The 13,791-nt window shown below is 36.7% G+C and overlaps 1 protein-coding gene across 5 annotated transcripts in view; it reads left to right on the top strand.

Annotated features, from left to right (window-relative positions):
• The window catches only part of asic1b (acid-sensing (proton-gated) ion channel 1b), a 126,212-nt gene that overhangs the window by 106,702 nt on the left and 5,719 nt on the right, over nt 1-13,791 (top strand). For all 5 annotated transcript variants that reach the window (XM_057325194.1, XM_057325193.1, XM_057325191.1 and 2 more), the window contains 7 exons: nt 5,091-5,241; nt 7,893-8,020; nt 9,674-9,824; nt 10,717-10,773; nt 11,074-11,227; nt 13,082-13,173; nt 13,258-13,337. In XM_057325194.1, coding sequence (XP_057181177.1) covers nt 5,091-5,241; nt 7,893-8,020; nt 9,674-9,824; nt 10,717-10,773; nt 11,074-11,227; nt 13,082-13,173; nt 13,258-13,337 — 813 coding nt within the window. The remainder of the gene's footprint in view (nt 1-5,090; nt 5,242-7,892; nt 8,021-9,673; nt 9,825-10,716; nt 10,774-11,073; nt 11,228-13,081; nt 13,174-13,257; nt 13,338-13,791) is intronic.

Here is a 13,791-nt window from a genome sequence, read left to right as displayed (position 1 = left end):
TATCTCCTCTCCCATGTAGTTCCTTTGACTTGATATTTATCTTAAATCAACAAATTACAAAATAATTATAGAATTTTCACTGCTGTTTTTATATTTAACTTGCATAAAAATATTGGTAACACTTTAGTATAGGGACCAACTCTCACTATTAACTAGTAGATTATTAGAATGACTATTATTAGTATATTGGCTGTTAATTATTACTTATAAAGCACATATTCTGCATGACCATATTCTACATCCCTAATCCTACACAATACCTAAACCTAACAATTACTTTACTAACAATTAATAAGCGACAAATTTGAAGTTATTGAGGCAAAAGTCATAGTTAATGGTTTGTTAATAGCAAGAATTGTACCTTAAAATAAAGTGTGACCAAAGTATTTAAATATTTTATTTATTTTAAGGATGTATTTTCTTGAAAACAACACAAAACTGGGTGCTGGGAAACAGAAACGTATGTGAAAAAACGTGATTCTCTATACTTGTCTCCTGATAAGTGTGTACTTGTTTAAATGTGTGTGTGTGTGTGCATTTGTGTATAAGTGTGTACTTCTATAAATGTGTGTGTGTATTTGTGTATTATAAGTGTGTAATTGAATAGTGTTTTGTATGTGTACAACTGTGTGTGTGTGTGTGTGTTTGAGTTTTTTAATGTACTAATTACATTTTGTATTTAGTTAAGATTTAAATATATAAATTATTGTGTAATCCTGTTCTTTAACTTAGTTTATTTCAGTTGGTGTTTAGTACCTCTCTTATGTTTGATTCGATCATGTGAGCGTTCCCAGATCTCACTGCAGAACTGGATCATATTGATAATCGATGAGGATCTTACTGGTCCTGATGCTGAGACCCACCAGAGAGAGAGATTGACAAGAATCTGTCCACCAGAGACCCCTGACAGAGAAATCTTGATCCTCTTTAGCTCAATGGTGCTCTTAAATTGACTGTATTACCTCATCACAGAGTCTGCTGTCGATGTGGCCGACCGGCAGCCAATGGAGGAAGAGTTATTGATTTTTGAGGCACATCCTGTGGCCTGTCTTTGTGCCGGTATTGATCACTGTCACACCGGGACCGCCAAACTCCCAAACAAAAAACACAAAATCGCTTCAGTAAGAAACAACAACAACGACTTCATTCGCTGACATTATACAGATGATGTGCATATTTTAAAATAAAAACATAATCAAATGAGAGTGTTAGGCTGTGTTCACATTTGACTTCTTTTTTGAAAAGAAAATGTTGACTATGGCATTTTGGTTACAAAGAGCGGCCGGCAATGTTCAAAGATAGCATTCTATTTGAATTATAAACAAAGAGCGCCTTTGCAATAACCAATTACATATTTAAAAACTACAATACTTATTTCTTGCTAGAAATGCAATCAAAAGTTATTGAAAGTGAAAATTAAATTTACATTTATAAAAACCTTGCTCGACGGGCGTTTCGACCGGCATTTTATTTTTCGAGCCTTCTCGACCAATCACGTTCCTTGCATTTTGTTATGGAAACGACAGGTCTCTGTCATTGGTTAGCTGTGAAAAGGTGCTTGATTTATGGCGGGGTTTTTTTTCAGAAAAATGTAATTTTTTTCAACCTCAGAAGACCCTCTGAGCTGCAGAAAAAAGACGCTGGTGCTGGCGTTTAAAACAGCACTCGGGACTTTTTTTGAAAACACAGTTTACTCCATAGGATTATAATGTAAAACAGACGCTAGCAGCGTCTAAAAAGAAGTTAAGTGTGAACACGGCCTAATTTTGTAAACACATGTAGAGCGGGGAGGTGTAAATGAATGTAGATCATCTGGATTTGAGTAAATTTGATGAGAAATTTTTGAGTTTGTATTGAGATCTTCAATAATATTGACTTTTGATTGCAGACCTGACAAATCTGAGCTCATTGTTGACATCTCTTCTCAAACTCTAGTGACAGAGACTCAGGAGAGACGTAAGTTTCTGTTTGTTCTCCAAACCGAAGAGTGAGTTATGAAGCTCATCCGTCACGGACGCTTCTCGATCGAACCCCTGTGACAGTTTTAACAAACAGCTTCGTCCGCGCGGAGTTTGTGTTTGTACCCGGACGGCCCTCAGCCGGTCGGCGTTCAGATCTCGGTGAATAATTCATTTCAGAAGGGCTGTCTGTCATCGTCTTGATCTTGATGGGTACTGATGGGTATATCAGTCACGCTCGGGGGACACCGGAGATAGTCAAACTCACGACACATTAAAGTGGAAGATAACAGTGACGCGTCACCTTTATTTCTGTCTCTGATGCAAATGTAAACCGTGAATTGCTTTTGTGGAGGTGAATGATAAATATTTGTGTTTCAGGTCACAAAAACAGCGATAGAATTAAACCATGCAACGTCCAAAATCTTTTTTCTTGACTTACATTCTGGCACACGGCACTTTTCTGCCACAAAAATCTAAAATATAATAAATATATCAGTTATGTATATTGCAATATTTTGCAAGAACTGAATTATTATAAAAATTCTAAAAGTTAAGTATCGACTGCTTTGGATGATGTACAACGCCGATCCAAAGCTGGTCCAAAAGAACTTCCTGTTTCAGTTTTTTAACACTACACAATGGTTGAACAAACCGCATTAAATACCACAATTATCGAGACCGTGTTAATTTGATATATATGATACTATTGTAAATAATTCAACACTTGTTTAAACTTTAAACTCTGTGTTTTGATCTTTCCGTCTACAAGAGCATTCGTTCAGTTCTTAAGCGGATGTGATCATGATTTGCGTTGAGAATGAGTTGACACGCTTCTCTGTGATCAGATGTGAAAACCGATGGAGACCCGCTGGGACTGTAAAGAGCTTTTACACGCGGCTCCCTCACAAACTTTTCAAGTGGCTTCATTTGTCATTAAGTGCCATTACAAAAAGGCAGAAATGAATAATGAATTATTGATTGAGTTTGTCCCGCTGGAGATGTTTCTGTAGCTCATCATGACTTGAGATGTCTTTGAATACATTTCTGCTGTTTCCTTAGACAAGAATCAAGCATTGAAATCTATTTTACAATTGAGACAAATATCATTCAGACCCAGAGATGTTCATGCTCAGAAGTTTCTGTTTGCTCTCCATTTATTCTCATTAATGTCCAGGAGAAATATTTGCGATATCATCTGTTTTTTACTTGAAAATAACAGAATATATTCAGACGCGTGCGGCGTGTCCCAGACAGTTTGTGAATGGTTTTGTAAATGTTTTCTTAAGGTTTGTTCTTTCGCCGTGATGGCGCAAAATGGTTTAATGTCCTCGGTCATTGTGAGACACTCATGAAGTCTCTACAGCTCTTCTGCTTCAGTCGACTCTCCTGCGACACAAGGTCAACCGAACCGAAACCGAACGCTGTCTCATTCACCACCGTTACCACAGCAACTCGCTCACATCTTGGCAACAACCTTGCTTCTGTTTGCTGGATGTTTTACATGTTGTTATCTCATCAGGAGCGGATCTCTGGAGGGTTTCGGGTTGCCGTATGGCTGAATATACTGTAGCTCAATATGTTCAGCCTTGTGACCGGATTCAACATTTAGCTCAAAATGGATGGATGTTTAATTGAAATCATTCAAATTAGGTTTTCAATTCAATAAATCATTTTTAACCAAACAGTCATTGAACAGTAAGATAAATCTACATTTAATGGATGCAAGAAATAAGGATGTTGATTTAAAATGATGTTGTTCGTTTATCATTTTGTCTTCGGTTTTTAAGTTTTTATATGCAGTATTTTTATTTATTTCATTTCTTAAAGTAATTATTTCATTTATGTTTGTTTTATAAGTAATCCTGTAAATAACTTTTTTTTATAAATTATTATTTTAGAAAAAATATATAAATAACAATTATTATTTTATTTCATATAAATATGTTTTATAAGTAATCCTGTAATATAGGTTTCTATAAGTAATTGTTTAAATTAAAACAAAGTCATTTTTTGGTTTTTATAAATAATTGTATATGAAATATCAAAAAATATTTTGTGTAATTGTTATTAGCACATTTATTAGCAAGTTTGTTCTATAAATAATCTTTTATAAATAATACTATTTATATATAAATTCTTAATATGAATAATAATTATTTTGTTTATAAATAATACAAATAATGTATATGAATTTAATGTTGTTTTATTGATAGTTCTTTAATTCTTCTTTAAAGTTTCTAGAAGTAATTATTGTATATAATTATGTTTTATAAGCAGGTTTTATTAATACTGTTATATAATTCTTATACAAAAATATAATTTTTTAAGTTTTAAAAATAATTATTGGAATTATTTATTTCTATTTCTTATTCTAAGTTTTTAAAAGAAAGAATTTTCTTATTTAATTTAGTTTTTACAAGTAATATTGTATTTATACTATATGTATATTTTTGTTATATTTTGACGCTGCTCTTACTGGTCACGCTATTTGTTGACATATTTAACATGCACAGAAGTGTTTGTTGACATGAAGTCATGTACAGATATATGGATCGTGTTCATATAAGCTCTGCATGTAAATGTATTCCACTCGTCTGTGTGTTTTTACATCACACGAGCCAAAAACCGTCACAGATATCCCCGAGAGAAATGAGTTTCTGGAGAAATCTGTGAGACGTGTCTGCTTTCTGTAAGTTTTGATTCTGCCGTTTTCTTATCGCCTTACAAGTTCAGTGAAGAGTTGTCCCGTTTCATTTCCTCCGGTCTGAAGTTTCTCATTTGTCCGTGATGGTAATCGTGTTCCGGAGCGGCGGTGCGCATCTCTCTCCTGCTGTCTGTGATCTGATTACACCTCCATTAGATCAGATTCAATTAAGAGACATGAGATGAGTCGCTCACACGTGCTCTTATTCATCAAACCCTCGGAAAAACAAGATTTCGTTCAGAATAATCTTCATGCCAGAGGTCTGTGTCCAAAAGAAATAACATAAATAACTCTGTTTGCAATCTATGAACAGATTTGATTTTTCAGCTGTGATGAACATCATGACTTTGGACTGAGAATGCAAAGCTGTATTTAATATTATAAGAGATGAATCGAAGTCAAACTCTCTGTTCTTGTTTCGGCAGATCTTCACCCGCTATGGAAAGTGCTACACATTTAACTCCGGTCTGGACGGCCGGGATCTGTTGATCACTATGAAGGGCGGGATGGGGAACGGCCTGGAACTGATGCTGGACATCCAACAGGACGAGTACCTGCCCGTGTGGGGCGAGACCGGTGAGTCTCTCCAAACTCTCCATTGTCTGCCATCAGACTTGAATGAAGTCTGTGCATCTGAGATCTCAGTATATGCTTCTCAAACCAAACCATTTAGTTTAAAGAGATGTTGAAAAAACTTCTAATATGTATTTGGAGTTTAAATTGCGAAAAACAAGCGCCGGTGGTTCTCCTCACGCATACTGCGAGCTCCATTTCCTCCTGCGCCATTAAACCGAGCGCTGAGATCTTCACACATTACATCTGTGGTTTTACTTTCCTGCCGAGACCATTCTCGAGAGAAATGTGATGAAATGATTCCCGTCCCCCCGTCCGTCTGCGAACATTTACACAAACCCTGAGGACGTACAGTAAGCTGCTTATGAGTTCAGTTTAATGTGGATCTCTGGTTGTTAAATTGGCTTTTAGTCTCAATTATATTCAACAGGTTAAACTGAAGTCACTGAGAGTGAGATATTAACATTTATAATGTCTTGAAGCGTGCCGCCAGGACGGATTAAATGCTAATCCAGAATGTCAACACGCATAACACGCTCAAATGTTGTGTTTATTTACCTTTATTAGTTTACTTTTCAGTAATGATTAAAATATAGATGTGAAATATAATCTGTTTGAATCTTTTATTCACTTTAATCTTTACAGAAATATAAACCAATTATTATATATCCCTATGAAATCCATTTTTCCCCCAAATTCTGTTTATTTTTCATTTTATTTTCTCTCACAGTCCATTTTTTTCTGGATTCTATTTGTCTCCTTTTTCTAGTATAATCTTTTCTTCAGTTTTATTTTTTCACTTTTTTTCACTTTAAGCTTTACAGAGATATAAACAGAAATGACATGACCCTATATCCATTTGATTTTTTTTAAATAATGTTTTTTTTTTCGTCTTTTCTCAGATTCCATTTTTCTTTCTGGAATTTATATTTGTGGTTTTTATAGATGTATTCTTTCGTTAGTTTTTGTGAATTCCATTTTTTCCATAATTCTTTCTGAATGTTTTATTCACTTTATATAATTTTTTTTCCCAATTCATTTTTTTAATGATTTTTTCTCTGATTCAAATGTTGATTTTTTTCAATTCTTTTTTCTATTTATTTCTTCTTTCTTCAGTGGATTCCATTTTTTTATTCTTTGTTTTAGTTGTTCAATTTTTGTAATCAAAAAGCATCTTATCCAAGCAATTCTGTTATTTTGTTTGTGTAATGAAACCACTGCAAAAAAAAAGAAAAGTTTACAATGCAAAAGTTGCCAAATTCCTTTACATTTCCTTTTCAGGGCCAAAAAATGACAATATTCCATCCAAGATTTTAACACTGATCAATTGATCACACCGGATTCATAAAAACACACAAACAGACGCAAGAGCGGCGTAAAGAACATCAGCAGTCACGGCCGGCTTTCGTGAAGGTCGAGATGCTGCGAGGAGAACACACGCTGACCTTTCCTGTAAAGTTCAATTAGTTGTGAGATGCAGACAGATAGACGAGCGCATTACAGCTGCAGACGGCATCACGTGACATGTCACAGGTCTGTAATTGAACGAGAGACCCCGGCGCACCCGTCTCATTTCAACAGCCTCTGTGTTTTCCTGAAGAGATGTGCAGGTGATGTGTCTAGCGTCAGATAAGAGCTGTCTGCTTCACAGGGGCGTGTGCTTGGAATAGTGATTAGTAAATTAGAGACGCACCGATATAAAAACTATGTTTCTTTTTATAAATAAAACGTTTCTTTTATATAACCAATGGTAAGTCTTCATTTCTATGTGTGCACCTGTCAGAAGCACATGAAGACACCTCGAGAATTTATTCCTGTCATTCTTACAATTGAAATCGGGTCACAGCGCAGTTTGTCATGAAGTGCATTAAATCCTCCGACTGTTGGCGAGATGATGATGAATGAAGCTGCCAAACGGTGACCTCAATCTTTCTCACAACCGGATGATGATCTGCTCATAAACTTGTACAGCAGATTTATTTCTGAGCTCATCGTGTCGCGTCGTTGTTCAACCGCAGATAAAACTTTCACCTGAATCGTTCTTCATTGGAACACAAAAGAAGATATTTGAGAAATGTCTTGGTGGTTTTGTGTTCATACAATGCAAGTCAATGGGGTTCAGTGTTGTCAACATTCTTCAAAATATCTTCTTTGGTGTTCTGCAGAAGAGAGAAGCTCAGACAGGTTTTGGGGTTTTGTTGGGCTCTGTTTGGAGTCGAGCGGGCGGTGGAAGAGTGTCGACGTCTGGCAGCGTGTCAGGACAGTAATGTGTTGTGATTTGAAGTGTTCAAATGATGCCGGACTGATGTCAAATACAGGCCGAAATCTGCGCTAATGCACTCAAGCGTGTTTGCTCCGTCGTCCAGAAAGAGAGAGAGAGAGCTTCAGGATCATAATACAGCCGCTTCTCTCTGTCAGATGTCAAATATTACACATTTATTCAACAGAGTTTCAGACTCTGAAAGTTTTAACTTTTAGGTGGAAAGCTCTCATGCACTCACACAAAAAAGGTTCTTCTATGGCATCGCTGTGAAAAACCTTTTAAGCATCTTTACTTTTTAAGAGTGTGATGACCCCAGCTGTATTCGGAGAACAGAATATCATTAAAACCATAGCGACCTGTAATGAGCATCCGTGTGTTTTTGTCTCTGCAGACGAGACGTCGTTCGAGGCCGGGATTAAAGTTCAGCTCCACACGCAGGACGAGCCACCCTTCATCGATCAGCTGGGATTCGGTGTGGCTCCGGGATTCCAGACGTTCGTGTCCTGCCAGGAACAAAGGGTATACACCCATCCACCCAACCACAGACTGCATGCAAAACAATAAAAAAATGATCAAAGTATATGTGATGTAGACAAAATGCTTATTATTTTAAAATACTGTACTCAACATAAATTATATATTATAAAAAACATAAATTATTTCCTAAATTCCTAAATTTCAGGTCGTATTTCACCCAAAATCAAAAAGACAATTGTGACATTCTCATGAGTCTAACGTGCAATATTCTCACTACTGTCATGTAGAATAAATAATCAATTGTTTAAAATTGTAAAGTATGAATTACATACACTGTATGCACATTGTAAGAAAAACTAATTCTGTTATTTTTTACAGATTTTACACATGCAATGTTTTACGTAATTTATACTGTTTTTTACAGATTTTTCATGTATTTTTGAAATACGGTAAAAAACCGTAAAAATTACAGCAAAACTGCAGATTTACAAGAAAACAAGGAAACCTTAATTTTATGTAATTTATACTGTTTTTTTACAGACTTTTTGAAATACGGTAAAAAAAAAAAAATTTGTCTAATGTGCAATATTCTCACTACTGTCATGTAGAGTAAATAATAAATTGTTAACATTGTAAAGTATGAAGTACATACACTGTATGATATTTTCTGTTATTTTTTACAAATTTTCCACGTATAATGTAAAAACGTTAATTTTACGTAATTTATACTGTTTTTTTTACAGATTTTTCATGTATTTTTGAAATACGGTAAAAAAACCGTACAAATTACAGCAAAACTGCAGATTTACAAGAAAACAGGGAAAACTTAATTTTACGGAGAATACTTAAATTTTAGATTTTTTTTACAGTGTATCTTTGAACAGAAACTTAAAGTAGAAGTAAAATACAGTATATGGGTATGTCTCGGCATGCAGACTTTTTTTTATGAAGGACTAAAATAACAGACTGTGCGCATTTCTAAAGGTCAAAATGTGAGCCAAAACAAGAAACATTACATTACAATAATGAGAATAATGACTCTTATGAAAAAATTAGATGCAAGACATCTTAATAGTCCTTTATTTAAACTATATTTCATATTTTTGTTCAAAACTTAGCTAAAATATGATCTAAATGTGTTTTTGTGAGACTCAACTAGGAAAGCAAATACTCGCAGTTGGTTTCGTACAAAGTCAAGTGAGCTGTCGACATGAGCCGTATTTTAAGGTCGCCTATGTAGGCAGTTCATCGGATACTAAAGAAACCTCTCTCATCATTTCCTCTCGTGTCGCATGATACCCTCGTGACTTTCTTATACAGAATATAAAAGTTGAAAAGATTTATTAAACATTCATTTTGAGTGTTATATTTCACACATGGATCTGATATCATGACAGAGTCATTTTTTGGGGTGAAGTGATTCTGAAGCGACTGTATTTCTTAAAGGGTTATTAAAGTTGATCAGTGGCATTGAAAGTCACAGTTGACATTTATATAATGTGTTATAGTGTGTTATCTGATGTGTGTGTGTGATGCTGATAGTGACGTGTCTTCAGCTCATCTAAAGACGAGAGATTTCTTTCATTCTCCAAATTCATCCACACACTCGCGCGCACACACACACACACATGAATTGATGCATGAGAGAATGTGAAATATATCACTGTTTATTCACTGTGTGTGTTTGTGTTGCAGTTGACGTTTCTTCCTCCGCCGTGGGGCGACTGTAAATCATCAGCTATGGATTCAGATTTCTTCAGCACGTACAGCATTACGGCCTGCCGCATCGACTGCGAGACGCGTTATCTGGTGGAGAACTGCAACTGCCGCATGGTGCACATGCCTGGTACGCACACACACACACACGCACGCACGCACACACACGCACGCACACACACACACACACACACGCACACACACACACACATCACATCACAGTTCTGTTCTTTAATGTGAGCTGCTTCTGGGCTCTTGTGTTTCTCTCATGAGATGTATTCATGCTTGAGGCTTTTTCTTCTGTGGTGTGAAATGTTGTTGATGATTTAACATGGCTTTTTAACATGGCTTTATTGACATAGTAATAAAGGGCTTTACATTGCCGAAGTATTGCTCTCTCTCTCTCTTGTCAGTTTTTATAAGGAGGTTGAGAGCAGATTAGAGCAGCGTGATGGACAGACACACACTTTAATTACCGGACAGACACTGTCCTTTCTCTCTCACCAATACACAGAACATTGTGTTCTCTCTCTCGCTCGCTCGCTCGCACCTTCTGTTTTACATACTGGATGTTCTCTTCTGAATCTGCAACATGTGAAGAAAAGTGTAGCATTGAGAGTTGTGGCCTTGTGGCATTATTCTCATGATAATGAAGCTCATTTCTCATTACCGTAATGAGGTTTTTGAGGACTCTTTTACGTCCGAGGTTGTTTCGTTCACTTGAATCCCGTTAGTGTAATGCAATAAAAATCCTCTTGTCCAGACACAATGTCCTATTAAATGAATGCGTAACAATGCTGTAATGCATTACAGGAAGGAGACTGACGGTTAATGGAAATGAACATAACAATATTAAAAGTTCAAGCTAAACATCTGAACGGTCATGAGGATTGGGAATAAAATTGTAATTGTGATGAAAATAGTGTCAATTAAGAAAGAAAGCCAAATTTGTATTTTGTAGCGTTTCTATAAGGTATGAAGTGACGTCACTGAGATGTTTTTCTGTATCTCTCTCTCTTCAGGAGACGCTCCGTACTGCACACCGGAGCAGTATAAAGAGTGCGCCGATCCGGCTCTAGGTGAGAGAAAACTCCCATCATCCACACGGCTGAACCTCAGGTCATGATGGGACAGCTCGATTTATGACCCCTCGGAACATTTCATCATCATCTGCTCCACCTCACTGTTCATTTCATTTCCTCGCACAGACGGTTTTCACATGAAAGAGTTAATTCACCCAAAGCCATGTTGACGTGTTGCGAAATCTATATTAGCATCCACACCAATGAATTGTTATGTTAAATTGAAATGCATTTTGATTGGCTGAACTGTGCTGTTCGTTTTTAAAATGTTGTCGTGATGTTTTTGGTGGTCTGTAGATTTTCTGGTGGAGAGAGACAACACCTTCTGCGTGTGCGATACGCCCTGTAACACCACGCGGTACAGTAAAGAGCTTTCTTTCGTCAAGATCCCCAGCAAAGCCTCCGCTAAATATCTGGCCAAGAAGTACAACAAAACCGAGCAGTACATCGCGTGAGTATCTGACTCGATGTTTGCCTTTTCACTTTTGTCGCTACGTGTGACCCTGGACCACAAGACCAGTCATAAGGGTCATTTTTTGTCAATTATACATCAATATTTGGCCGAGATACAACTATTTGAAAATCTGTCTCTACCGACTATTTTCGTTTGCGATTTTGCCGCATCCACACACACAAAAAAAGTTTTGATATATTTACGGTGGAAAATTTACCAACAAAATATCTTCATGGAACATGATCTTTCCTTAATATCCTAAAGATTTTTGGCATAAAGGGAAAATGGATCATTTTGACCCATACAGTGTATCTTTGGCTATTGCTACAAATATACCCGTGCTACTTCTGACTGGTTTTGTGGTCCAGGGTCACAAACGTAAATGTTGGATATAGTGTCATGAGCAAGTGCATTAAGGCAGTTGATTGGATACTTGGTTTTGGTTTCTCCGCCCACGTTGAATTCTCATTGGACTCCATAGAGCCCCTTTCCATAGAGGGCTTTTGGGCTCGTTTAAAGAGTGTGTGAAACACAACTTGTTTTAGTTTAGTTTTGCTCTACTGTGTGAGAGAAACAAGATATTTAATGAGTAACATGGGAATCGACTGGGGCTTAAAGGAAATTGGGTTGGAGATTTGGACAGTCCCAACCGTTGGGTTTAAATGAGCCTAGGGTGAGGGGTTTCAACCCATTGTTGGGTCAAATATGGACATTTTCTAGGTTAAATTAGACCAACAGTTGGGTTTGTCCATATTTTATCTAGCCAATGGTTAAAGCAACTTTAACATTTGGGGGTATTATGACGTCAGCCAAAAAGAAAGTTGCTTCAGAGGTGATGTTTTTCCATTGTTACATGTTAATATTGATGTAACATTGGGTCTTAGCTAAGAACTTGTTTCATGACGTTTGGTTAGGACTCATTGTTGAATGATTTGGATGTTTTGATGTTCTTTAACATCAACAGCGAGGTGAAGTTTGTGTTTGTGTTTTTGGTGACGCTGAATGTTTCACTTCAGTTGTTTCACTTCAGTTGTTTAACAGCTCAACAGTAATGAAGCTGATCTTCCATCTGCCCACAAACAACACCACAAACACTCAACGCATCACACGGCGTATGTCAGAAAACATCTACAACAACAACAGCCTCATTGAGTTTCACACTTTAACAAGAAAGAGCAAACAGTGTTTGTGTTTAACTGATGACTGTTTACAAGATCATTGAACATTTACACAGCAAAACAAAACAAATCTCTGAGTATTTTTCTCTAGCGTTCCTGTACAAATGTCTAAATGTTTGTAAATCATGCAAAATGTTAATATTGAGTCTTTTTTTCTTGCATAATAAACTATCTGTCATAGGAAGAATAATCCTGTTTTCTCTTTGGTTTATTGTTCTTACCCCATTGATTGATTTTCTGTTGTTTTCCGCGAAAACATTCTTAAATATGGTAAATGAATCACATCCGTCTTTTGTTTCTGACCGTGGTTCTATAGCAGATGCGAGTTTCACAGGAGATAGATACTGTTTTCTCATTTTCATTCACTTGACATCAGTCATTCATCACTTGTGGTTTAGAGAAACATTATTCCTGCGTTTGAGACTGCAAGACACACACGTCAAATAACCGCAGATGTCATCTTCAGCTTCATCACACTTTTAATCATATATTCATCCAGGACAATCTGCATACAATGAAGAGAGATAATCATTCCTGTACTGATGAACGTCTTAGATTGTGATTTTAATCCGTTAACTACGTGATGCAGAACTTGAGAGATTCGCTCGAAGTGAATCAGATTCAGGAGCTTGATTCACTCCAAACATTCACTCATCTTTCTTCTGTCCTTTAGAGACAACATATTGGTTCTGGACATCTTCTTCGAGGCTCTGAACTACGAGACCATCGAGCAGAAGGCGGCGTACGAGTTGGCCGGGCTTCTTGGTGAGCGAACTGAACCGTTCAAATCCAGACTGATTCGCTACTGAATCATTTCGAGTCATTTGTTCTTCGTATGGTTCGTTTCAGGTGACATCGGTGGACAGATGGGATTGTTTATTGGAGCGAGTATCCTCACCATACTGGAGCTCTTTGACTATCTGTATGAGGTAAGACCTGCAGATCTCAGATCAGTATTCTGGTATTCTCCTAGTGTAGATGTATTATCACCCTTCGAAGCTTCGCTCAGGGTTTGATTTCTTATGATATATGAATACCCTAAAGTGAAAGAATTCAAATGACGTGTTGATTGAGAACATTGTGTTTCAGGACTGTGAGATAACAGGAGTTGTGTGTGACTCGATTGGGTTTGTTCAGATGAGACGCTTCAGGCGTTAGAAAGTGAGGATTTGTGTGCGCGGCCATCAGTCATTAACATCTTTTCTTCTCATCCATACGCCTCATTCTCCTCCGGCCAATATCAACGATCAAGTTATATTACAGTAGCTTTCGGCTTTTTGACAATATTTGGTACTTTCAATATTTGCATATACGTTCATACAGGCATTGTAGAATCTTGCTTTTTAAAAGTGTTTAGTACCGAACAGAAGAATCTGCTGTTTG

This window comes from Triplophysa rosa, linkage group LG25 (assembly GCF_024868665.1).
Source record: "Triplophysa rosa linkage group LG25, Trosa_1v2, whole genome shotgun sequence".
Lineage (NCBI taxonomy): Eukaryota > Metazoa > Chordata > Actinopteri > Cypriniformes > Nemacheilidae > Triplophysa > Triplophysa rosa.
This window is presented reverse-complemented; position numbering and strand designations above follow the sequence as displayed.